Here is a 27547-nt window from a genome sequence, read left to right as displayed (position 1 = left end):
AGCGCGTCGCTGCGGCGGGGATCTCGGCAGTAAAACACCTACAAAACTCCGGGCCGCACTCTCGCAAGCCGACCGGCCGGGCGGTAAGCTATCTCGCACCCGCTCGGGGTCGCGCTCTCGGCCCTGCTGTCATGCTGGGTACGTGGATGATCAGTCAGTGGCAGTTATAAGAGTATTAAACATTAACGAGGTATTGGTAAATTACCCTTGATAACGCTTACCTTTTGTAATTTCAAATATCACATAGGCCTAGATACTAGAATTCTCTAACTTTAGAGGTCTACATTATTTTTCATGGTCTATGTTTATGTCACAATAATCAGAACAGCTTATTTATTCAGTGACATAGAATTAGGTCTAACGCCGGGTAGCGGTTAGTCCTATACGTATAGAGAACGTCTGAAGTACTAGACTCTAGTAGAGTCTACTTATTAAAACTTTGTTTTGATTAGCATTCAAGCAGAGTTCCATGCATTCTCTTCTTCTTCTTCTTCTTCTTCTTCTTCTTCTTCTTCTTCTTCTTCTTCTTCTTCTTCTTCTTCTTCTTCTTCTTCTTCTTCTTCTTCTTCTTCTTCTTCTTCCGGTAAACCCTCAAATGGTCGAGGATGAACGCACTGCGAGAATATAGGGCCTACGCATAAGCTGCACTGGGGCAACAGAAATTTGAAATCAGGTGCAAAATATTTAGCATGTTACAGGTGCAAGTAAAAATCTCTGGATGAAGAGTTACATCCTACGGAGTTCCCTCAACGCAGATTTGAAGGCGATGAGGGATGGGTATGCGGCGGGATATATGATCAGCAGGCAGGTTGTTCCAGTCCCGGATGGTGCATGGGAAGAATGAGTGGGCGTATGCTGTCTCATCCTCCATCAGTCACTTGCACACTGTCACTGTGCAGTGTCAGTCAAAAGAGGATTTAGAGACCTTTGCGAAGCACACCTTCTGAAAGTCCATGGGCCTCTGAATATTTTCACTTTAAAATTTGTTATGTTGTGAGGTTCAATTTGTAATGAGGGAAATTGACATTTGTGGGTAGGTGAAGGGTAACTCTGCATGACATCCTGACAAACGATTACTTGAACAGTTTTTGAGATCATTTCACAAGTTCTATGGAAGAATCTTTCCAAGATTATTACCAATTTGTAACACTTGCTTTTAACACTAAAAGTGGACAGTTCAGTGATCTTTATTAAAACTTATTTCATGTTGATATATGTTTGTAGTTAGAGAGAGCCTGAAATACAGTGAGTATGAGTGCATCAATTGAAACAGAACACATTATTTTGATATATCATTAGATACTGTTTGATTGAAGGGTACACTAAGCTTGTCCAAATCTATTATTTCTTTGCACATGATCTCTAATATTTTAGAATCTCAGTGTCATCATGTGCAATAAGATTCATATCACATTATGTGACTTATTATTTACATTGATGCTAATTTCCAGTGCCATAAATTGACTTGTTGAAACATCATCAAGTTCTAGTAGAATATGTTCAGCACATAAAGTACAATTCATACAGCTGGTGGTGGTCTAGAGCTCAGCATGATGATGACTGAAAAGAATCTTCAAAATCTTCCACTAGTCTCTGAGTGCTTAAATCAAGACATCAAAGTGCTCTGATTTGTTGTTGTTGTTTTCTTTTTTCTTCTATCAATCAATCATGCAGTAGATCACTCTATTCAGCAGACAAACTCTTCATCTCTCTGAGGGTACCATACCACCATGATTGCCGAGCTTTGGAGTAGGGGAGTGTGCTGTGCTTCCAGAATACTGCCCTCTACAGTGTCATCTGGTACAGTGTCAGGAAGGAGATGTCTGTCAGCTTTGACCTGCCATGGAATCATTTGGAATCTTAGAATCAAACTTCCATCCTTACCTGGCTCAAGACTCTATCAGTCCATGCAGGTGACTACCTTCAGGGGCGGATCCAGGAATTCCATAAAGAGGGGGCACCCTTTACAAAACTGAAGGGGGTGCACACACCCCTTCCCCCATTTTTTTTTTTTTAAAACAAAAAATAAGGGGAGGCGCGCCCAGTGTGCTCCTGGATCTGCCACTGTACTTTTAATGCTTATATGTTTACATTGCTTTGTTATAGTTGTGGGGGATTATTGATTCAAATTGTTGATCTTCCTAATCTGTTCCAGGATCAAAATAAACTTATTAATTTAAAGTGACAGAACTTTGGCAAATCGCCAGAGCAACTACTTAAATTAGAACAGTATTAACCATTTTAATCTGCGTGAAGGAAGTTATGGTCACAGTAAAATCCCCTTATAGTTTGTTTTTAACCTGTTGAGGATAGGCTGATTTTGCTATAACACGCATTTCCCATAGATACTTGCCCGAGTATACTCGGGACTCGTCCTAAACGGGTTAAATTTCACGTAACTACTAAGAAAAGGGCTCAAACCATAGCATTATACTCATGTTTTCATACCTTTTCACACCAAGTCATTGTATTTTTACTGGTTGTAGGAAACGTTTCACATATATTTTTTCATCTTTTCTACTGTTTACTTGTAAAGACATTTTTAAGGAGCTGCAGTTGTAAGACATTTTGGTATTAATGGTAGAAAAATCAAATCCATGCAACTAGAAATAGAAGAGGAATAAAGCTCTAAGTGCACGCACATACAAACATGTGCAAAGCTACCAATATTATTAAAAGTACATGTATATGATATCTGATATTAGTTTTAAGTCTACCATTGGCTTTGGCCAGTATAATTAACTGTTCTAGACACTGAGTCTTCACTGTCATGAGATATTCCCATTGATATAGAAGTTCCACTTCAGATGGAAAGGTACTCACAGATATTAGACTGCGAAGAAAGCAAGAATGATATGTGTGATTCAGAAAAAACAGTAATTTAGATCATTTTGTTTTGTAATGAATTGAAGGTTTCCTCAGAGGGTGCATCCTTGGCAAAGTATCCAGAGGTGTGCAGACAGTGTCGTCCACTGCTCCATCCTTCTAATATTACCATGGTAACCAGCATCGCTACAGGGAGGAGATGCCTTGTCCAGTCCTCTGCCATCAAGCAACAGAGGAAGGCTGTAGTTGAAAAGAAGTCCACCTCAGGTGGACAGCAACTGACCATTGGCCAGAGAGGTAAGGACTTACTTGGTTGAAAAGATGTATGTGGGTCATTCCATGAAGTTGGGTACACAATGGGCAGTACTGTTCATCATGTTATGTATCTGTTTTCAGAGGTCCCAACAAAAGTTATTTTAATCTAATATCCACATTGTCTGATTAATGAGGAGTGATAGAATATATTATCAAAAGGGCATAGTTGAGACTTTATGAAAATCCCGTTTTTTGATGATTAAAAATGTTATTTTTTTGTAATTTTTGTGTTTCTTTTGTGACATCAAAACATTGTTTGTGTTGTTTGAATATTAAATAAATACAATTTACAGTAAAGAAAAATGAGTTGTGTATTTATTCACATTATTAACTCTCATAGTCGGCACTAATAGACAATTCCCCAATGAAGAGGTTTTTCTTGGAAAATTACCTCTTATGAGATCATGTTACTATCGTAACATTTCGTGTCCGCGAAATGGTAATGAGGATTAAATATTTGCGAGTGGAAAACTGCAGAAATACGAGAGAAACATGGCAAGAAATGTCTTATATATGTTTGTTGTCAATGGATCTTTAAAACTGTGAAAAGAAACAATCGCGTTTGACTGCTTTTGGAAAATATGGAGGAATAAGGTGCTTGTATATTTTCTTCGTGTCCGTGGAAAAAGTTACGATGGGAACAATTCTCCACGATCCATTCGGCAAATGACGTACGCTCACGAGTTGACGACACATTGCCCGGGTTTCCGGATGATGCGACTTGAATGTGACGAGTGCGATCGGCTTGCAGACGACCGGTTAGAACAGCTGAAGCCGCTTTTGTGTTTCGTGGGCAGCTGTTACGATGGAAACGACGTGTCGCTTTTGACAAGGTAGGCTAGCTATCTTTCTCATGTTCTGACATGATCGTATCGTACTTATATTACACTTTATGATCGATATTTCGTAGATTATACCCACAGTTAACGAAATTGTGTGGGCAGAGCCTCGAAGAATATTTCATTAAAAAAAAAACCACAATCGGCGCGAGTAAAGTAATTCGTAATGATATTGCATCTTTAGTCCCACTCGTGTCTTTTTATGTAAGTAAATACATGTAGTTGATTACACATGGAAGTCTGGTGGTAAACGACGACATCAGCGCCCTTTAGTAGTATCGAGTCTAGACTAGTATGACCAAGGAGGTACTACGCTTGCCTAGTACCTCCTTGGGGCTTGGTATGACCTCTTGCTGTAGTATAAGACTTCCTTATTGAGTTATCACCACATAAACCAAACGTAATTTATTGGTGAGATAGTTTGCTGAGAACAAGGTTCCACAAGGACAGGCGCATGCAGAAGAACGTCGCACGCTATTCTCGACGATATATCCGTATGGGATGACCTCATCGAGAGTGTGACAACACGATGTCAATATGCAGGATTTATAGCACATTCTGAGCTAAATTTTAGGTCATTTAGAAAATAAAATATTTCACTAAGGAGGCTGACAATCGCTAGTTTACCGAAACTAGGGGCCCTCAACCATACAAGTTACTACTAATATGACACTAGTCTCTGTCTATCTTACAAACGGCAAAATTTGCACATGAAGTTTACTTCGCTAGTGTTTCTAAGTTTAAAAATGACCATTTAATCGCAGAGGGCACCCTTCAAAATACAATTCAAATAATGCCATTAATATACAACCCAATATAAATTTGAGGTACAGTGGAAACTCGATATAAAGATCAGTGTTCTACTGTTCTTTATAACAAGATTCCCCTGTATTAAAAAATGTAGTGTTCATATTTACCTAGAAGGTTGCCAGAATATATATTGTAATCTGCAAATCATATTTGAACTACATTTCAGTTTTAATTTTATTTTAATTTTAATGTTGTCTTTTCCCCCCTACAGCCCCCCCCCCCCTCCTTCCAACTTATGATTACTTCAAGTTCAGGCTGGTTAAACACCGATAGACATGGCTAAGAAAAAGCCTTTCCATCTTCGGTTGCGATGTAGTATTGATTCGGAGGCCCGGAAGCCCTCAAAAAAACAGTCAACAGTAAAGTTAGTAAACAGTAATGAAGCTGCTTCCCGAACAACAAAGTGGCGACATAAGTTGAAGGCCAACAACCCACAAGAATACACAAAATTGTTGAAAAAAGCTGCGGAATATAACAAGTTACAGAGGATCGAAATGTCCCTAGCGGAGTCCACCTTAAAGAAGAGAAATATCTCCACTGAAGAGAAGGAAAAGTCTGAAAAGTTCCTAGAACAAAAGAAGCGGTGTAATGCGACTGCAGCTCTGCGAATGAGGAAAATGAGAGCAAAGAAAAAGGAGGAGCAACTACGGCTTCAATCAAACAAAATGAAACAAACACCTAGCACCAGAGCTCAAGACAAAAGGCAAAAAGAAAAATTACAAGCACAGGCAAGAAAGAAGCGAGAGAGACGAGCAGCAATGTCAAAAGAAGAACATGAGCAATACAACGCAATGCGACGAGAGAAATACAAGCAGAAAAAAGAAAAAGAAAAGCTTATGTGGATTGAATCGCAGAAGCTCAAGGCTCGAGAAGCAGAGCTAAAGAAAGAAGAGGAACGTTTGAAAGAAATTGCAGAGGCATTCGATCAGAAACATGCGGAGTTGGAAGTCACTCGCAAGAAACTCTCATCTGCAGGATGTGACGTGAGAAGTTCTTCGGCTAGAAGAAAAAGTTTGGAGAGAGTAAGGGCAGTTATGCCACAAGACCGAGAAAAGTGTGTTTCTACGATGATAGATCTATTTCAGAAGTCCTCTCCAAAAAAGCGTGCAGCACTGAAGAAGAGAGGAATGCACACTGGCCTTGAGGATGCCCATCATGAAGTCCAAAATCTCCTGACATCAAGCATTAGTGAGGAAATGGGCAGACTAAAGAGGAGCAAGAAGAAGAAAGACCTAGAAAAAAGAAGGAATATTGCTGCATCACTAAAGATCTTGAGCAAGTACCGACTTCAGAAAAAAGGATCGGCTCTCTTGCAGATGGGCCGCAAGATCATCTCCTCGGCAAGCAAGAAGAAGCAAATGCACGACAAGAGAAAGCTGTCCCCAGAGGTAGCAAGCGCAGTCATCTCGTTCTACGAAGAATCAGCCATCGACCTGCCTGATAAGAAAATGGTATCCATGAAGACCATGAAAAATATTCGATATCTTCAACAGTCAGTGGCGGCTTTGTTCTTGAAGTTCAAATCACAGAATCCAGACATGAAAGTAGGTGCAAAAACATTCTACAGCCTCCGGCCACATCATGTAAAGCTCCAAGGATCAATCAAATTCAGGGCATGTTTGTGCGAATACTGCACAAATATTGAGTTGAAGGCAACAGCAATTAATAATTTAGCACACAGTTACGGAATGAAGTCCTTCTTTGATGGCGTTCACTCAGTGAATCGCGTCACAATGTGTCCCAAGTCTGAAGGAGCGAAGACGTACATGCGACATTGCTCCGAGAGGAAATGCAAAGAATGTGGTCCCAAATTGTTGAGATCTTACCTGAGACCGCTGGTGGAAAAACACGGCCCTAAGCATATGACATGGAAGAAATGGATTCGGGTCAGAGTGGACGAGAATGGGAAGACGATCACCAAGCAACAGATTGTCACCAACGACGGGACAGTATCTCAATGTCTGGAGGAACTTGAAGGGGAGACGGTCACTATCAGTAAGCATCTGCATAGTGCGTCTTGGCAATCTCAGCAGTTTGCTACACTTACCAAGGACATGCCAAACAACTGGGTCGTCATGGTCTTGGACTTTGCAGAGAACTTTGTATGCAAGTACCAAGACGAAATACAAAGCGCACATTGGTATCACACAAACGTCACAATCCACCCTATTGTTTGCTATCACAGATGTCCAACATGTGATGAGACAATGCAGGAGTCACTCGTCTTCATAACAGGCGATAATCGACATACATATCATGCAGTGCACCAGTTCATGTCACAGGCAGTACAGCATCTCCGGCAAAACATGGAAATTGACAAGATCATCAGATTTACAGATCAATGTGCAGCCCAATACAAAAGTAGAGGACCATTCAAGGACATTGCTCTTGCACAGCAACATTACCAAGTTCCAGTAGAGCATCACTATTTTGGTGCCAGACATGGGAAAGGTCCGAGCGATGGGGAAACGGCTGTTGTGAAACGACAAGCTTCATTAGCTATTAGTTCTGGGCGTAAAGTAATGAACAATGCAAAAGATGTATATGAGTTCTGCCAAGATGAATTGACAATACAACCAAGCCAAGCCGAATGTCTCCACTTTCAACGGAAAGTGTTCTTCGTAGAGGAAATGAATCACAACAGAGATCACAAGGACGTCCAGACCATCAAGGGCACCAGGCAACTGCACTGTGTAAAGGGTGAAAGCAGTGGACGGCTGTGGACAAGGAACCTGTCTTGTTTCTGTAAAGGCTGTGTTCTCGGGAATCAGCAGTGTGACAGCAGAGGGACTGTAGATGACTGGAAAAGTGAAAAGCTGTTTGCTGCTACGATTGAGACATCTCATGGTAAGAACTAAATTAACCTTAATATTTACCTAGAAGGTTGCCAATATATATATTCATTTAGTATTATTGACTAATGCTAGTTATTTGTGATCCAAGCAGAAAGTTTTCAAACAGACCCATCTTATTCATTGGTTGTTTTAAAGTCAGTGGTTAATATTGTGGGTCGATTTAAAAAATTGTACAACTGCGATGTCTAAGCAGTGTAACAATGTTCAAGTGGATGAATAAACGGCCAAGAATATAAAAGTTTTGAAAATCCTGCCTTCACTATCCAGATTTCTATGAATAAAGAATGAACCATTTCAGTAACAGTTTATTCAACACTATAGCCAATGGGGAAATTTGAGCATCGTAAAACAGTCATTGCAAATTTACATTTTTGCAGTAGTATTTAAATTATCATTTTCACAGCAATTTTTGCAGGGCTTCATTTCTACACTATATCAGATTTACTAGTAGCACGTGGGACCATGTAGCTCAGATTTTTTTCAACTGGATTCATTGTTAACCAATGCCTTTAACATATATTTCTGTAAGTCCAGGGTTTTTGAAAGATGTTCTTAAACTTATAACTCATGAATTGCTGCTGCACATTACACCATTGTCTTGCCATACGCTGCCACGATGACCAAATGTTGTTCTATACTACAGAGTTAAATATGTGCGCACTATCTGTACATATTTTTCTTTGGATAGACCAATGTTTTTGTTCGTTACAGAGTGGTACAACAGCAAAATTGTGTAAGTGTGAGGTGTTCTTTACAGATACAGGTGATACTGAAGACCCGTCTTCCATGACTGTTGCAGATGATGACTTGGATGCTGACGGCCCGTCTTCCATGACTGATGCAGATGATTACTGGGAAAGCGAATCCTCCCCTTCCTCTTCACCTGTGAAGCAACTGCATGTTACCGGTTTGTACAAATCAGTAATATCGCTGTTTATGTTTTCTTCAACCCTTTTTTATATTAGGGAGTTAATTTTGGCGATATGAAAAACAGTTTATTTGTCCCTCGGATGAAACATTTAAGGTAGCCAATGCCTTTTGCAGAGCCCACAAAATGCCCCAATCATTGTTTGAAACCAAAGATATTAGTATTTGGGCAATATCTGTGAAATTTCGAAATCAAAAGTTGTGTAGAATTCAAAAGATAACAGTTGTAGTGTAGTCGGCATTCAAGCAACAACAGTGCATTTATCGTTCGGGGACTGTAATATAATACTTAAAATCCAAATAATAATGTCAGTAGGTATACGAATGTCATAGTAAAGAATTCACTTATTTCTTTTTGCTGTATTTTTAGTGATAAAATATACCATGAACATGATCAATCGATCAAACAGGTCTGTAAAAGGTAGACTAAGTCTAGAATAAATGTAAGGCCTTATAATAAATATACCAAAATAATTTGAATCATAGTTTTCAACTTAACTCCATAAATAAAGTTGCACAGAGGTTTCACAATATTGTCTGCTTGAATACTGTAGTGTTCCCACTAATTCTGACAAATTTCATGCAAAAGTCATTGTCTACCATTAAGGTCTTTTTTATGTATAATCTTCAACTTTCACAGATAACGTGGTCATAGGTGTTCCAACTTCCCACCCGCCTTCTACGTCTGACAGACAGCTTCCCGTTGAAGTCCCAACTTCTAACTTGCTGTCTACTGGTACTGAGCTTCATGTTGAAGACCAAACCTCTCACTCGTCAACGTGTGACACACAGCTTCACATGGAACTCCCTACTTCTCACTCGCCATCTACTGCTGGCACTCGGGTTCATGTTACAGGTTTGTAAAAATTATTTTTTACATCTCAACTTTCAAAGTTCAATTCAAGATTCAAATAATTTACTATCATGCACTGAAGCATAGAAATCATTTCAAATTTTCTGATATACAAAGGAAAAAAATGGCAAGTGGTATAATGTTAACAAATGTACTTAAGATTTTACTTGTTCTAATCATTGAAATTGGTCCCTGCACATGTATTGATGTTCTTGGCAATTTAGGTTTTAACAATCATAGCGCACATGGATTGGAACCCCACCAGCATGAACCCAAACACATGCGCACACACACACATTTATACATACCTCACAAATGAACACACACCTGCAAATGTCCCCATTTTTAACGCTTAAGTCCACCCACACCAAAATACTGATGTGCACTTAAACACCTCAGTGACCTCACCCACTGCAATGCGTATGTATCCACGTGCACTTACAGCATGGAGTCAGCATGAACACACACGTGGGACACATGCTCACCTGCACCCAATTCTAGTCCCAAAATGTCTGTGTTATTTATGTTTAAAGTTAATATACCCAATTGCACATGCAATATATTATGTACATGTGAAGGGATATTTTTTTCCCAACAAGTTAATCACACCTCCACTTTATGCATATTTAGGGAGGCTGTTACAAGATTTATGGAGAGACATACCAGTTCAATTCTGTTCAAATGAGTTTTTCTGTGGATCAAAATTCTCTTTCAGAATAACTATGTCTGAATGCAGGAGGATGTATGTCTTCTTTCATATTAAAGATCACTGGAGATCCTTTTACTGATTATGTTACGTGCAGTACTGGTTATCTGAGAATTGTCTATTGGTGACAGTTTTCTTCTATTTTGCAAAAGCATTGTTACTTTATAATTTTAGATATTTTATCTTTATTCATATATACAGCTTATCGCCAAACTCAGGACCTTCAAACTGGGGATTTTGTTGCCGTTGTATATGGTAAGACGTGGTGGGTCGGAGAAGTCCTGGAGCTGAAAGGAGAAGATGCACATATCAACTTCTTACTCAATAAGGGTGATAACAAGTACTCTTGGCCAGACAAACCGGAGCAAGACTGGATTCGGAGAACTGGGATCTTTGCCATCTTCCCCTCTCCACCAATTCCTGTGTCCTCAAGACATCTTGGATTTGAAGAAAACACTTTTCGTTCACTGGCAACTAGAATCGACACATTCATCAATCTTGAAGAATAGGATTAGTAGGACAGGATGCTGCATTTTAGAACAGGAACATGTATATGTGAATTAAAACAGCCTCAGGACAGCTTTGGCATTCTTCAAATTTTCTAAAATGTTTTATTGGAAGAGTATATGTAAGGAATAAAATACAATGTTTAATGGTGAAAATTCACCTTCCGTATCTCATTCCATTGTATGTTTGCCTTTTTTCATTCTTCCCATGAAAGATATTAAAATTAGCAAATGCCGAAGCTGTTTCGATCCTTTTATGTTATGAGGCACTACTGGCCAGGATCTCCTGCACATCATTCAGTGTAGAGTCTTAGTGCTGTAGTATTCGGTTATTTTAAAACCCAGTTAACCTACTTCAAAAATATGGTTGTGTTTCGGTCATATAATGTACAAATTTTTATACAGGTTGTACATATTCCTTCATTATTTTGCAGGTAATATTTATAGTGATAATTTTACTCGTAATTCTATTTGTAATAATATTTTCAGAACATAATGAGAATCAAAACAGTTATCCAAACCCAAACCATTTTGACCAAAGACGGTTTGGTTACTGCTTTGTTAACCTTTTTACTACAGCACTAGTGTAGACGTGCAGGACTGCGCTGCAGTCATCAGCTGAGGAGCTAGTAGCATGTGGCCTCAACTAGAACAAAATGCAAATGAAAGTATGGGTTATTTGGAATTTTTCATGTGAAAAATGAAGTTTGAATTCTGAATCAAAACATTGATTGAAAAACAAACACACATGCTCATATAAAAAACTGTTGACAACTCATGAGAAACAGGAAAATCTTAAATCAACAAGATATTGTTATAATTCATGGTTTAGGAACTTAATTTTTAATTCATTTAATAGAATTGATATTTGTATGCTAATCAGAAATCAAGTTTTTATGTGACATTACTTTAATACTAAATAGAATGACACAAGTTAACAATACAGGGGAACCGAGAACAAGATTCTTAAATTTCTTGGGACCATCAAAGTTAGATTGCTGTATTGAATCCTTGATAGTATCAGGGCTATTATACATAAGTATTATGAGTATAGGGAACTTCATTATAGTGAGGTCCTTAAGACCATATAAATTAGTGTGTTATATTGTAAATATGTTCTACTAGTAACACAAAAGAATACAAAGAAGTGGGACAAGAAAGATTACATTGTAGTAGTGGAGTTCGTCAGATCAGTGTTCTACTGTTCTTTATAACAAGATTCCCCTGTATTAAAAAATGTAGTGTTCATCACAACGGTGATGGCAAAGAAATTCAAATTTAGAATTCCTGTAATAACTTCAAAACTTGAACAAAAGCAAAATGCAGGCACTATGTGACTAAAATTAAAAGTATTGTAATAAAATAGTATCAATATAATGTACATGCAAGAATATGGATGTAAATATAAAAGTCACTGTAACTTGAAAACGCATTGATAAACCAATACAAGAACTGGAGTGCCAAAAATATTAGTAAGGTAACATGCAAGAAAATGTGAATATGAGTTGTAACAAAATCTGAAGATATTGGGAATTTCATTTTGAATTAATGAATAAAATTATAATTCTGTCGTTCAATATGTCATTGTGATAGGCATGCACATTAAATTTGAGCCTACCCAGACTACATGCATCAAGTTTTCTGTAATCTGTACATTGTGTAGGAGGAAAGATAATCTTTCAAAGAAGGGTAAACGATTGTAATTAATTAAAATTATCCATGTGATTGCTTATTTTTGTTCAATTAAAAGCTGTTCTTGAAGAAAATCAAACAAAAATAATGAGATACATGCATTATTTGAGTAAAACTAGCAATTTGATGTTTCACGTGTAACAGGACGCCGGTATCTTGGTGTCTTTGTTACATGTGAAACCACCAAATAAACTTTGGGACAAATACATTATGATTATAAGAATAAAATTCTTATATATATCTTTATATAATTATTCTCAGTCATTACTTGAAATTTAAAAATGTTGAAAGTCTGATAAATCGAAAGACAAATTTATTGTTTCACATGTAACAGGACACCAGAATCTTTGTGTAATTGTTACATGTGAAACCTTAAAATGAAGTTTGGGCAAATAGTCATTTTGTATATGTGTCCGCATCTTTACTCTCCGATCTTATTTAAACATTAACCTGTCCTCTTATGCTTCACTCTATTTCCTTTATTATTCATGCTACATTTAAAAGAATATTAACAAATAGGACACTATTTTAGTGTTTCACATGTAACGGGACACCGGTATCTTGGTGTCTTTGTTACATGTGAAACCACCAAATAAACTTTGGGACAAATACATTATAATTATAAGAATAAAATTCTTATATATATCTTTATATAATTATTCTCAGTCATTACTTGAAATTTAAAAATGTTGAAAGTCTTATAAATCGAGAGACAAATTTATTGTTTCACATGTAACAGGACACCATAATCTCTGTGTAATTGTTACCTGTGAAACCTTAAAATGAAGTTTGGGCAAATAGTCATTTTCTGTATGTCCGCATCTTTACTCTCCGATCTTATTTAAACATCAACCTGTCCTCTTATGCTTCACTCTATTTCCTTTATTATTCATGCTACATTTAAAAGAATATTAACAAATAGGACACTATTTTAGTGTTTCACATGTAACAGGACACCAGAAAATCTGTGTAATTGTTACATGTGAAACCGTAAATGAAGTTTTGGGCAAAGTAGTCATTTTTGTATGTCATTTTGCATATTTATTTTCTGATCTTATAAACATTAGCATGTCCCCCTATGGCTCACCATATTTCCTGAATTATTCATGCTTCATTTCAAAGAATATTAACAAAAAGGACTATGTTTCAGTGTTTCACATGTAACAGGACACCGGAATCTTTGTGTAATCGTTACATGTGAAACCTCAAACAAGGTTTTGGGAAAATAGAGTCTTTTTGTATTTGTTAACCTTTTCACTTTCTGATCCTATTTAGGCATTAGCATGTCCTCTTATACTTCACCCTGTTTCCAGTATTAGTTGTGCAGCATTTCAAAGATATATTTACATTAAGATTGAATTTCAAAATTGACCCCTAAAACTGTCTGCAGACCTTTCTAATAAGAAAATGTTGTAGGATTTTTAAAATTTTTAACTTTCGATTGGTATTTTTTGCTGTTGCTGGTGTGGAAAGAGTCACAACATACTTTCCAAATATTTCTTGATTTATAAATATCTTGTGGCAAACTAAGAGAAAAAGCAGATTTTCTTCAGATCAAATTGGAAGGTTGGTGTCCCTGTTACATGTGAAACAAGTGGGCGTTATCTTGAATGTGTGATGATGTGTAGTGGCTACGCTGCAAGATTCAAACTTCTAATAGTTTGTTTGATATACTCCATGTATCTATGTTTCTTGAGATGACAATAACTAAGCTCTGCATTAGTTTTGAAATTTTGAGCCTCATGTCACACTTTGTGTACCCAACTTCATGGAATGACCCATGTCTGTATTATGCATAAATAATATCTGTCATTCAAAAGCTCCTGTGACTCAATCAGTATAATGAGCATTACATGATTAGAGATATTTATTAGCAAACTTCACAACTGTAGGAACAACTCGATGATTCAGTAAATCCTATAGATTCTTGTTTCACTGTAGCTACTGTCAGTTGTGCTTGTGCAGAGGGTGCAGTCTTGCAGTACTGACCCTATTTTGACTCTCTGTAATGCATTGTATTTGCCTTGACTTTGCTGATTTTTCATTTGTGCATTATCTGTTTCATTCACCAAGGTTTTGACTACTGTATTATCCCCAGCCAAGGAAGTAAATTTACAATGTTGTTTGAAATATATGAACCACCACCTGTGGAGAAATTATAGAATACTTTTTGTTACTATGACAGTCTTCTGTTGAACTTTTTAGACACATGTGCTCTTGGGATCATAATCTCTCCTTCAAGCTGAGAGGTTGCTGCTACTTATTTGTTAGTGATAGCAATGGTGATCTGTACTGAGACCTAATTTGTCACCTGAAATTCTCAGCTCTTTTCCACTGCATCCTGTTCGTGAGGTCCTTTAGATCCAGATGAGGCCTAAAAGACTACCCTGTGACATTTGTGACAGCAGTGTATTCCCTCCTAAGTACAATTGCGTCAAAGATCTTATTCTGTATATGATGATATAAATGGTATCCAGGGTACCAAATAAAAATCAGCCATTTTGTTGAATTATTTATTTTTTTAAAAAGGTTGTACCCAGGGTTGCCAAAAAGTAGATATTATTTTGGTGCTGGAGCTAGCGTGCGCTAGCCACTGCACTGCACTGCACTGAAGCACGCACTATTGGTAGCACAGCGTGCCATGCATGCATAGTATAACATGCAGTGGCATGGGAATGACTAGGTACACGCACACACAGTGCATGCATTTCTCTGTGACTGTCTTCGAGTGGACGTGAGGTGGCGCTACACAACGCGGTAACCCGGGGTACTACGGTACCCCGGGGTATCGCGTGATGCATCATAATAACAAACTGCGTAAGTGACATACTGTATACGCCATTAATAGCAAGTACAATTTTTTGCTATCATGGAGTACAGTATATTAAAGCGAAGAAATGTAGGAGTGCACTGTGCATTCATATCGCAATCAGAGTTAATTCTTAGTGCATGTTGTTCAGTTTGCGAAAAATAAAAAAATTGAAGAAAAAAACCCCACCAAATATATGGCGTATGCAGTAGATGTCCTACAGTCCAAAGACATCATCATCAAATAGTAAATTTGAGGAATTCCAGACAGGTTGTGAATGAGCAGACACATGGATCTGCCATGTATTAGATTTTGTTATCACAAAGTTTTGCATTATGATATGGTACTCTGCACCAGACATCCTCTTTATGGGTACTGATGGTAACCAATGGAAACCATCTAGCAGAAAGTTGAATAGATGTAACAAAATTATACAAAACAATTTGATAAAGATAATAAGCATTTTAGAAGTATGAAATGGAGTCAAAGATAGTTCGGGAAAAAGTAGCAATAGAATATGATTTTTACAAGAAATCTGATTTGAACTTCAATCAAGAGAACCTGCTGGTATAAACATATCAAACTCATAGTTTTTGCAAGGAAACTTAGGGTATCATCACCACTTGTAGAACTCTTGAATCTGATAAGTTTGCTGATCACTTCACAAACATCAGTTGTGATATACCTGAATTAGATCTTCACAGTCTACCAGCATTTTTGCCTGCTTGTTCACATCTTTGGTGCAACTGCATGTGGTGTTTAAAGAGCTGAAACTAAGACAGCCAGGGAAATCCAGTGGCCCAGATAAATCCCTGCTTGTCTTTTTATCCCGTTGAGGACGGACTGATTTTGCTACAACATGAATTTGCCATAGACCCCTGCCTGAGTATACTCGGGACTCGTCCTCAACGGGTTAAGGATTTGCTGTAGAGCTCATGAACACCTCTCTGTGCAGTGAAAAACACATCCTTCCAGTCAGGATTTGTTCCATCACAATGACAATAGGTTATTATAGTCCTGGTGTCCAGAGAGAATTCTTCATCCCCAAAGACCAATCAATCACTCCACCATAAAGATGGCTGAGATATTTATTACCATTATTGTTTCAATTTGATCTGGAATCGAATCAAGTTGGTGCCAGAGCAGATCCCCCTACAGTACAGTGTCTCATCATCTCCAACTTTCTCTGCAAAAAGCTTGTTGACAGTAAACCGTCACTTTGATTGCCTTGAACGGTTTCAGTTGTGCTACCATGTTGTAGACCATCCGGTCATCATACATCAACTGTTTGTTCTTGATATTTGTCTATGGGAGATAGGACTGACATGCAATTTTCTGACTGTCAGACAAAATGAAGTTTGCTGCCATGGCATCTTTTCGTATCTAAAGGAAATGATGACTTGGGTCTTCAACATTTGAAGATAGAACATAATCTTTAGTGTCATCATGGCAGCATGTTAGATTTCATAAAAGTTTTGTGTCTTTTAGTCTATTTTTCTGTTTTAGTACTTGTGTGTCACCTGCTGAATGCTCTTGTGAACCATGCTACTGTATTCATGAATGAAGGAAATCAGAAAATGATCAGAGTTTCTCCAAGTAGTCTAGCGGATATAGGGCACATATAGGGTGAATCATGCACATTATGGTAAAATCACCATATTTGGTACACATGTACATGATGCCAATACAAGTCATTTCTGATATGGAAGCCACTCTGATTCTGCCTGTGGCGGCCATGGTGGCCATTTTTCAAAATGGCCGCCATGTGATATAGCAATGCTGTGTATTTTGGAAACTATAAGTCCGATTGTCGTGATTCTTGTACCAAAGTATAGGTTTTGAGGGTCAAGGATTCCAATAAAATAATTTTTGAGAGGATAAAACCATGGCAACCTACTTATTGGCGGCCATTTTGAAAAAATATGGCCACCATGCTAGATATAACATCTCCTTAGAACGTATGGACAAAGGGTCATGACTATGATACCAACTTATATGTTTTTGGCGTCAAGGACTCCGATGAATTCAACTGTAAGTGAGTATGAATAGTTTCATCCTACGTTTTGGCGGCCATTTTAATAAATATGGCTGCCATACAACGGATAATGAATATTGTATATCTTCGAACTCAATGAATATATAATCACGATTCAAGTGTAAAAGTATAGATTAGGGTGAAGGTTTTCAATATAATGATGTTTTAGCAAAGTGAATAGGTTCATCATATCCTTTGTTTTGGTGGCCATTTAATAAATATGGCCTCCCTCCAGTTAAACATGGCTGCCGCTGTACATTCTATTCATATATCTTTAAAACCAATGGATGCATCTTCATGATTCTGGTACAAAAATATGTTTTTGAGGTTCAATTATTTAAATGGATACATCTTTTCGTGTATGCAACCATCACATCCTATGTTTTGGCTGCCATTTTGAAATATGGCCACCGCAATATATACTATACTGTACGTCTTTGAAACTAATTGGGGTCAATGATTTAAAACAAGCATTTGTTGATGAATAGACCTAACATATTTCGTTTTCATGTCCACTTTGATAGATATGCCTGCCGCACTACATAGAGTATGCACACACACACACACACATTATATACAGTGTGGCCTAGAATTAACGGAAACGCGAGTTTTCGCAAATATTTGCACATTTGCATTACTTTGATGCCAAAATGAATGACGTAGAGTTGTGAGAAGAATGACACCAAAATCATCCGATTTGGTTGAGTAGTTTTCATTCTACAGATTGTTTTGTAAAGACGGGTCGAGCGTAAATTTCTTAGCTCAATTCAACAAATTTCAGCATTGAACAAAAGCCACTTGGGAGACTAACAAAGAATTGAGGCCGCACATCACAATGTGGAATGCTTGAATAGGATTATTGTCGAAGATTTACCTTCAATTGTAGGGTAGTCTCCGTTGCTGAGCTTTGATGAAATAAAGTAAGAAATTAATGATTAACAAAAACATGTCTAGAAAGAAAAGTACTCAACCAAATTGGACAATTTCGTGTTGATTTTGGAAAAATATCCGTTTCCATTTTCTGAGGGGCCACCCTCTATGTATTATATACATGTATTGTCCCATTGACAAGAATCGTTCACCTATTATTGGTAAATGAACCTATGTCGTTGCGGCGTTTAGTTCTTTATTGTTCATTGATTGTTGTCGATTGACCATACCTCTATCACATTCACTATTCAAGTAGGTATTGAACATCACATAAGTACAATTGTCGCATACGTGGAATACTAAAGATAATTATGTTGAATATCAAAGGTAGAATAAAATGGTGAGAATGGAATAGAAGACTTTCCCCCCAATTTTGGATGCATAGACAGGAGAGTACAATAAGTGTACTGGCATAGTTTCCAGCCACAAAGACATGATTATTGCAGCCTTATAAGACCTACTGATTTCTACAGTTTGTTTTAAGTTCTTGTTCATTATTTCATAGTATGACCTTGTCAAAACTGTTACACAAAATTATAAGGAATCATATGAAGGAATCGAATTAGCTCTGACCAGGGAGGTGAGACACCTTCCTGCTCTGACAATCCAAAACAATTATTGTTCCTGATCATCCATTGCTGAGCGGTGATGAACGTGAATGCATATATAGATGCAGGTGCACTTTAGAGAATGTCTTCAGTATTTCTACTGGTGCCGGTCAGTAAGATCGATTTACTGAATATTTTATTCTGCAGTTTTATCTTCCAATAATTATGAACATAAAAATTTGTATTTCTTTGAGGTTTTCCTTAAATTCATAAATTAGCATAATTTTTCTTGTAGTTTATATTTTGCTAGTAGACTCATGTGGAGCTGCAAATGACAATTAGATGTAAACCTATAAAGATGTATTGTATAATACCTATCATATTTGCCGGAGAGATGATGAACTACAACACCTAACTGCCTTAGGGGTTCCGCTCCGGATTTGGATAAGGTTTACTCCCTAGCCTTTGATTAACCAGAAAACTGCCCGCAAGGAAGCGGAAGACTCGTGGAGGGCGGGAACGTCTTTCTACCCGTACAGGACCAGAAGGACCTGCCCACTGCCACTATTAATTTTACTTTATCGTTTGATGTATAAGATTCAGTGTAGTTATAAGTATCAGAACAGCCTGGTCAATCATGGATTTTATAGACATACATATAGTGTGTTTACATTTGATGTAAGTGACCCAAGAAGTTTTAGAAGTTTTCTCACACTTAGTGTCATTTTGCCAAAGAAAACAGATGTACTAATTGGTTGAAAACTATGATTTTTATTCCATAGTCCAGGGACCAGAGAAAGCGAGAGTCTATATTTCTAGAAAATATATAATCTTGATTAATATGTACTTCAGACATGAAATTGTGAAGATCATGTTTTTCACATACACTGTACACACATAAATCCTATAAAGGAAGTTGAGCATATTTTCCAAAATGCTTACAAAGTTAGAATACTAAAAATGAGTGAACAAGTAATTGTTGACCCCTTAAGCAAACGTTTACACCAGAATCAATCCACAATGGGCATCCTGCTTTCATAACACTCGTACGCTATTTATTAAATGGCCGCCAAAACAAAGGATGTGATGAACCTATTCACTTTGCTAAAACATCATTATATTGAAAACTTGAAAACGCCTTTTTTTTTTTTTTTTTTTTTTGATTCCGGTGGTCGAGTCTACAGTATGTTATCTTATCACAGTTGATGTGTTAAAACCCTTACGCGATCATCGCTTTTTGCCCGTGATCGAGAAAGATGCAAATGTGCATATTGATCAAGCGAATGTATGAATCGTGTCTCTTTATGATCTGTTGTTGATACATACATACACCATAAGATTCTCTCCAGTGAATTTTTTAATGAAAAAAAAATATAATTGAGTGTTAATATTTGTTAACCATTATATTGTTAGAAAATCATAGAGGTAAAAAAGAAGAAGACATAATTGAAATGTGATGAAAAGAAATTGATACTGAGATCTCTCAGAAACTGTTAAAACTTTCATTTACGGATTTGAAAAAAAAAGAGACTGTTCAGCAGAGATAATAGATATTTGATTATTATACATCCAATAGGAGAGAGAAAAAAAAAGGAAAGAAAAATACTTTCGACAAGAAAAATGTTTTGGGTTTTGTTAAACGAGTTTGTTGGATTGGACAAAAGTTTATTGTTTTTAATGATACAAATCAGTTCCTATGATACTACACCTGTATAAGGACATAATTATATGGCGTTTTGTATAGTTGAGTTTTTCAAATGTAGTAACTCAAGACGGAGTAATTTTTGTGTGTGTGTGTGTGTGTGGTTTGTAACAAGAAACAGCCAAAAGTGGGAAAACACCACCAAACCATTTTATCGTAAAACTTATAGCTAGTTTGTAATCACAAAATTGAAATTAAAGAATATTTTTCAGATTTGTTCAATGTGTGAAATAACTATGTCATGACCACAGAAATGTGCGACCTAAATTGGTTTAGTAAAGTCAGGGTTATCACTATATGCAGTGAAAAGAGTATCTATCTTAAGCGAGGTCATAACCTACGCGACATGTTGGTTGTTTTTTTTTTTCACAATGCTTATCATTAATGCCTGAGCACTTGTTCTGAATTTTCAAAAGTGCATATAACGAATTCTATACATGGATAATTCTAATGCACACTTCTTGGAAGTGCTTCTACTGGGTCCAAGATTAGAAATATGGTGAGAAAAAAAAAAGCAAATCTACAAAATCAAGTTAAATGGTGTAAATCTGCATCTAGAGTGCAGAGGGAGAAGAGATCTCCGTCAGCATGGTGTATTGTTATTGATTGAATGATGTAAATTTTCTTCATTTGGATGAATCAAAATGGAAAGCTTTGAACCTTGATCTCACGTGAAGTGAATTATCATAAGATGCCTTATTTTGGACTTTTTTGAGTGGCGATTTTTGCATCCGTGATATTTTATCACCGTTTGATGTGCTAAAATCCTTACACGATCTTTGTTTTGTATATATCTCGTTTGTAAAAAAAATTTAAAAAAATAAAAAAAGAGAGAAAAAAAATATTGAAAACTTTCACCCAAAAACTATACTTTTACACTTGAATCGTGATTATATATCTTTTGAGTTCGAAGATATACAATATTCATCATCTGTTGTATGGCAGCCATATTTATCAAAATGGCCGCCAAAACGTAGGATGAAACGATTCATATTCACTTACAGTTGAATTAATCAGAATCCTTGACCCAAAAACATATAAGTTGGTACCAGAGTCATGACCCTTTGTCCATACGTTTTAAGGAGATGTTATATCTAGCATGGTGGCCATATTTTTTCAAAATGGCCGCCAATAAGTAGGTTGCCATGGTTTTATCCTCTCAAAAATCATTTTATTGGAATCCTTGACCCTCAAAACCTATACTTTGGTACAAGAATCACGACAATCGGACTTATAGTTTCCAAAATACACAGCATTGCTATATCACATGGCGGCCATTTTGAAAAATGGCCGCCACGGCCGCCACAGGCAGAATCAGAGTGGCTTCCATATCAGAAATGACTTGTATTGGCATCATGTACATGTGTACCAAATATGGTGATTTTACCATAATGTGCATGATTTTTTCTATATCCGCTGGACTAAAGCATCTCTTCCCTGCATGCATACATCCACATGACAAGAACTATGAATTTGGGTAACTTTGACCTACCACCCTAAATTTAGTGTCTTTCATAAAAAAATTAAAAAAATTAAAAAAAGGAAGGAGGTGTGTGTGTGTGTGGGAGGGGGGGGGAGGTGGGGGGGGGGATGGGGACTTGGCAAGATGTTGAACAAGTCCAGCACACTGATGTAGAACATGAAGAATTAAGAGTGTATGTAATGTTCTTGATATAATGTCTTTGACAAGTTCTCTTCCTTGGGAGTTTAGCTGGTAAAGTAATGGTAATTATCCCCAGAGCATTTTTGTGAGACATTATTTTTTGTTTTTCTCTTTTCATGCACTATTCTTTATTATGCAAAGTTGCACAGACGTCCAAGGATGTATCATATGCAGGCATCATTGTCTTGGGCATAGGCGTGACAGGTAAGAAAACCCTACATTCTAAAGAAATTTGGTGTTGTCAAGTTTTTCATGGAATTTCTTTTCAAACCACTTCGTCAGCACATTAAAAGATCAGATCACTTGTAAAGGCAAGGCAGGAGGTGCTAATGTTTGTGATTGAAGGTTCTAGGAATAGGATACATCAGAGAAAACAAAGACAAATCCACAACAGAAGATCTTCGCCAGTAAGATCAAAATTCTATGATAAAGTTTCCCAGATTGAAATTAAAAGGAGATATGAAACTCATCACACTGAAGACGAGTTAGGTGATACACTGGGGGTCATCAGATATCGGTCATGGGTGATCAACAACGAAAATGATATTAAATAGCGTATCACCTAACGAGTTAATTTCTCTATATCTGATCGCACTATCCAGTGATGCACCTTATATGTTTTGGTTTTTTGTCTTTTGTTTTTTTTTTTACATAAGTCAAAATGGAGAAAGGATGCCTATATTTTGATTTCCATTTTGTTCCAGTTCTTTAAAGAATTTAAAATCCCCGAACAGCTTCAACTGTTTAAAATGTATTCAGTTATGGTTTTCACCCTGTTTGTGTTAACCACATTTCGAGCAATCAGAAACTAGCGCGGAAATAAAAGCACACAAATATTTTTGCTTGCCATATGTTCCTGTGAGTGATGTCTTGATTCCTTGGAATTAAGAACACATGAAACTCTTCTTACCCGGCCAAGCGCAAAAAATTAGTTGCGCGAAAATATACACTTTTACAGTACCACATGAAATAAAGTACAGAGAACATTGTTTACAGAAAGTGCTATCATAGGTTTTAGCTGTTCATGTGATTTAAGTAGCTCAATATGTTTCATTTATTTTTGATAGGGCTCATGTTCTACACTGTTGGAAAAGAACTGTTTTCATCAAACAGTCCAAATGGTATATACACCAACGCTCTGAAGCTCTGTAAGAATAATGTTCAGGTAAGTGCACTTGTCTTGTCAAAGCATAATTGCACATGTAACAATACCTAACCCCAGCCCTGGTCAGGTTAATTCAATTTGCCCAACTCTCTCACTGACTATTAGTGAAAGACCAGGAAGCTACAGATTAGACATTGTGTGCTACTTTTGGTGTATAAGTTCAACAATAATGAAATAAAACACTCAGTATGTGGTCTGCTTGCATTTTACCCAAACTTGTGAACAGAGAAAAAAAAGATACTTGCTTGTTTTCATTTCTAATTTTCTTGATAGACACATGTACGAAGCACTGAAAAATGCACATTTTCACATTTTGCAAGGTTTGATTTCATGTCCCAGCAACATCCAGGTACTGAGGGCAACATGTTTATTAGATTGTTTTTATTGTTAGTATAATAGAATGAGAATTTCAAGGAGTAATTCTAGTAATATTCTGGAAATTTCTATCAGAGTAGGTAAAATAATGAGTTGTGAAAAGGCAGTTCATTTTCACCCATACGAAAATCAGAGTATTTCCCAATGATAAACAAGCCTTTCTAGTGTCTCAGAGCTTACCTCATCATCTTACTGCATGCTGCGCCTGGAGTACTCACAGTGTGCGTATGCACACCTCAAATACGCGCAGCTTGATGAACTCTCTTGTTTGTGGCCATATTTGCCAATGATAATCCATCAAAAACTCAAAATTCCTAGATCCAGACAGTGGCCCAGATCACTCCCAAAATTTAATCATGTGTTCCCTTTGTCACATTCAACTTTTCCTGTGTGTTTCATCCAATTCTGTTCTCAACTTTCTTAGTTATTTTACAAACAGACAGATAAAACAATGCCAGCAAAAACATAACCTCCTTGACGGAGGTAAAAATCAGTCAAAGTCAGGATACTATTGATTTATGACACAGAAATGCATTGGTTTGACTTTGATATGAACGTGGTTGGTTGAACTTCTTTGGTAAAATTGTGTAATTTGATAATTAATTAGCTGTTCTCTCACTGAAGGCAGAATTACACAAATTTTGACAGATTATTTTTTTTTTAATGTTTTGATGATTGCTATGGTGTATACACTGAGAATTACATGGAGTAAAGACAGCATGGTATTGTTGGGTATGCCAGTCTATGCCATAGTGTCTCATGTTGTGATGTCACAATGTCTTGTTTGGATTCATGTATTCATGGCACACCTTTACAGATCCAAGATGCTCTTGGGACACCCATCAAGGGATATGGAGAAATGACAAGGAGGAAACGAAGGAGACATGTCAGGTAAGCCGTTGATGAGTCACCTTGACACATCGCCTAGCAACAGACATGTAGCACAGGTTCATGAAATGAACTGATCCTACCGTGAAGGAAGTAGGGTTAGAGTTTTAATGGGGAAGAGGAATCGAAGGCCGTTTTAAGTCATACTACATTGAAGTTTTGATGGATTATTGTATCGAAAAATGCACCTTTGGTGTCTTGTCAGGATCAGGTGGAAGCTTTATGGAGTATGAACATGTTTATTGGTACTTGTAAAATAGTCTCAAAGATGAATCATAATCAGGAGAAGTTAATAACTGGCTGAACAAACCAGGACACATTTTGTGTCTCAATACTTGGAGAAAATTGAGTGAACTTTGTTCTTTCTATTGCCCATTTTTCAATGCATTAGATAATGAAGTGCTGTTCTTCTTTGCTTTGTTTTCCTTTTTACTCTTTGAAGCTTGTCATATTTTTATGTTTTACTCCATATATATTTTGATTTTTTTTTTGTAATGTGCAGGACTTCAAAGCTAACCATGCTGTAATGACTTTGCCAGATGAATGACACTTCATTAATTGATGCATGAATATATACATATATGAACGAGAATATAAAGATTTTGACATATAGCAGAATAACACTATGCAATAGAACTTGAGTACATCTGATATCAGTAGTTATCAGTAATTAGTTGAAAAGTTATTTCTCATTTGATTTCACAGCCATCTGGAATACTCCCAGAATGGAGTAAATTTCATGAGGATGAAATTCTATCTAGAAGGACCTCATAGGAAGGCCACTGTTCATCTGGAAATGAAGCAGGTTTGTAGCCCAACATCCAAGTTTGTTAACAGCTTATTTGTTGTTACTTTTTATTGAATGAAAAAAAGTTTGTGCTTGAAATTGGACAATGTCAATTTGATGAATGGCATTATCTCCACTTTGAGGTATTTCTATCTCTTTTTAAGCTGTGCTGGTGGAAAATAGTCTCATTGGTGACATCCATACACTTTCAAGCGCAGATTTGTAAGTGTTTAAGAAAGTGGAAAGAAAACGAGTGCTTCGTAGTGGGAAGGGACTAGTTTCATGCTCAGAGCTCATACCCGATGTAACTCAAAACCAGTTTTGCATTCAACCCATTTGTCCCAATCACCATCACCCAACAATGATATGAAACCATCACATGTTTTCAATTGGGCCTGCACGAAGTGTTGACAATCATTTACTTCATCGTTGTTCTGTTAAAGGGACTGTACAGTACTGGTTGACGTGAGGATTCAGCTTGTAACGTTTTGCGAGATATTTAGAAACCACATTATGAAGTGTTAAAGAGCATACATTTCTAAGGGGAATCAAAAGTGTATTTGATGAAAATCAGTTTTGAAATGACCGAGATATCCAAAACAAAGTAAAACAAAGAGATCCTAATAAAAGTCATGACCTGTCACTTTTATCAGGAAAGCTTTTTTGGATATCTCGGCCATTTCAAGACCCTATTTTCATCAACTAAACGTTGAATCCTTTTTGGAATTACATGCTCTTTCATTTCATGAGGTTTCTCATTATCTCACAAAAAAATGGTATAAACCTGACGTTAGGTCTCGACCAAAACTATACGATCCCTTTAAAGTGTTTTTCATTATGTGTGAATAAACGAATTTATTCTCCCACTGCTTTGAAAGTAACATGCTCAAAGATTATGAAAATGTGCTGCTCCAGTCATTGATGGCAATGTATTCATATTACATTGTACAGTTGAACCTCTCGTATCTGGACAAGTCGGGACCGGGGCTCATCCGGATAAGGGATTTGGCCGGATACGGGAGACTCGATGCTTTATACATGTACATATACATACACATGTACTGATGTAGCCCATTGTAGTACCACATGTAGTACAAAGTAATGTGTACACTGCAACCTTTTCATTGTTACACTCAGTAACAGACCTCAAAATAGAGGTCCGTGTTTGCAAGAATGCAATCATTTTCTTGTATAAATTCTTGGGATGATTTACCTAAATAATTATTTAGAAATGTATCAGGTACATGTATATGTAATTCATGTGTGTTTGTGTAGGAGTTCTCAAGGAGTTGGGAATCCCCCTTTCCTCCCGTAATTATAAAAAAAAAGAAAATCACGGTGAGATCGCGTCCGTATAATAGAGAGATCCGGATAAAGGGAGGCCGGATAAGAGAGGTTGAACTGTATTTGTTTAATCGTTTTTTGTATCTTTGTACCTATCATTTTGACTTGTAGAATGAGAATGGAAGGTATGAATACCGTTACCTCTTTGTGGAATTGGATGGATACCCAAGTGGCACCATCATCTTGGAAGACAACAGGTAGTGGTCCTGATGGGACTCCTAGCCCTGTGATAGGAAGCCTGTGTCATCATAGTGTCTTCTCTCAAAGATCCTGACAGACATCACTGATATGGGTTGTATTTGGATTGCCACCATGATAAGAACCTTTCAGTCCTGTGTAAACCATCAGAGACAAAAAGTGACTTAGGACATAAGTCTGCACACCGGTACTGGAGCAACTATATGCGTTGGCTTAAATTTAAGACATATGAGGGTATGACAGTGATGAAGTGATAGTCAGTGATTTGAAATTCAGTGTAATATGTATGATCCATTGCAACTACAATGTTCATACTATAATCAGCTTGTTTTATCTCATGAGACTGTGAATCTTGTCCAGTGGACAGGCTTCATACAGTAGACATCAGACTAAGAAGGACAAATTGATACAAATATCCATCACAGTAGTCTGTGTCAAGTTTTATATGAGAGTGCCTATATCTTCAGCAGTTGATTTTCACTGTGTTTGTAGAATCTTATATCATTTTCAATTTTTTATTTGCCAATATCTGCCAATGGCATTCAGTTACCATGTAATAGAAGAAATGAAATGACCCAATATAACTGTATGTGTTTGTTGAGATAACCTAAATATAGCAGTGGCGGATCCGGGGGGGCGCAACCAGCGTGCACCCCCCCCCCCCCCTTTATTTTTCGTGAAAAACAAAAGAAATAAAAAGAACAAATATGAAATGAAACCGGAAGTGCCAACAGAAATATTAGTCACGCCCCCCCCCCCCCCCCCCCCCCCCCC

The 27547-nt window shown here is 37.1% G+C and overlaps 2 protein-coding genes and 1 long non-coding RNA gene across 3 annotated transcripts; all 3 read left to right on the top strand.

Moving 5' to 3' along the window:
- The first annotated feature begins 15 nt into the window (after positions 1-15).
- On the top strand, positions 16-27321 carry LOC139737097 (mitochondrial import inner membrane translocase subunit Tim21-like). Its single transcript, XM_071647777.1, has 8 exons — positions 16-138; positions 1675-1913; positions 2913-3123; positions 22158-22220; positions 23084-23181; positions 24374-24447; positions 25150-25249; positions 26687-27321. The coding sequence occupies exons 2-8, from the start codon at positions 1731-1733 to the stop codon at positions 26774-26776; spliced, it is 819 nt and encodes a 272-aa protein (XP_071503878.1). The 5' UTR covers positions 16-138; positions 1675-1730; the 3' UTR covers positions 26777-27321.
- LOC139737348 (uncharacterized) lies at positions 4486-8515 on the top strand (the record flags this gene model as incomplete). Its single annotated transcript, XM_071648028.1, has 2 exons — positions 4486-7637; positions 8403-8515. Coding segments are annotated over exons 1-2 (2685 nt in total), but the record flags the coding sequence as incomplete, so codon positions are not given.
- LOC139737106 (uncharacterized) lies at positions 8537-11858 on the top strand. The gene is made up of 3 exons (XR_011711360.1): positions 8537-8552; positions 9213-9428; positions 10333-11858. It is a non-coding gene; the product is annotated as an uncharacterized lncRNA (long non-coding RNA).
- Positions 27322-27547: the final 226 nt, after the last annotated feature.

The sequence above is a fragment of the Diadema antillarum genome, unplaced genomic scaffold (assembly GCF_040938485.1).
Source record: "Diadema antillarum isolate AM-2024a unplaced genomic scaffold, OU_Dant_1.0 scf00000028, whole genome shotgun sequence".
In the NCBI taxonomy this organism is placed as follows: Eukaryota; Metazoa; Echinodermata; class Echinoidea; order Diadematoida; family Diadematidae; genus Diadema; species Diadema antillarum.
This window is presented reverse-complemented; position numbering and strand designations above follow the sequence as displayed.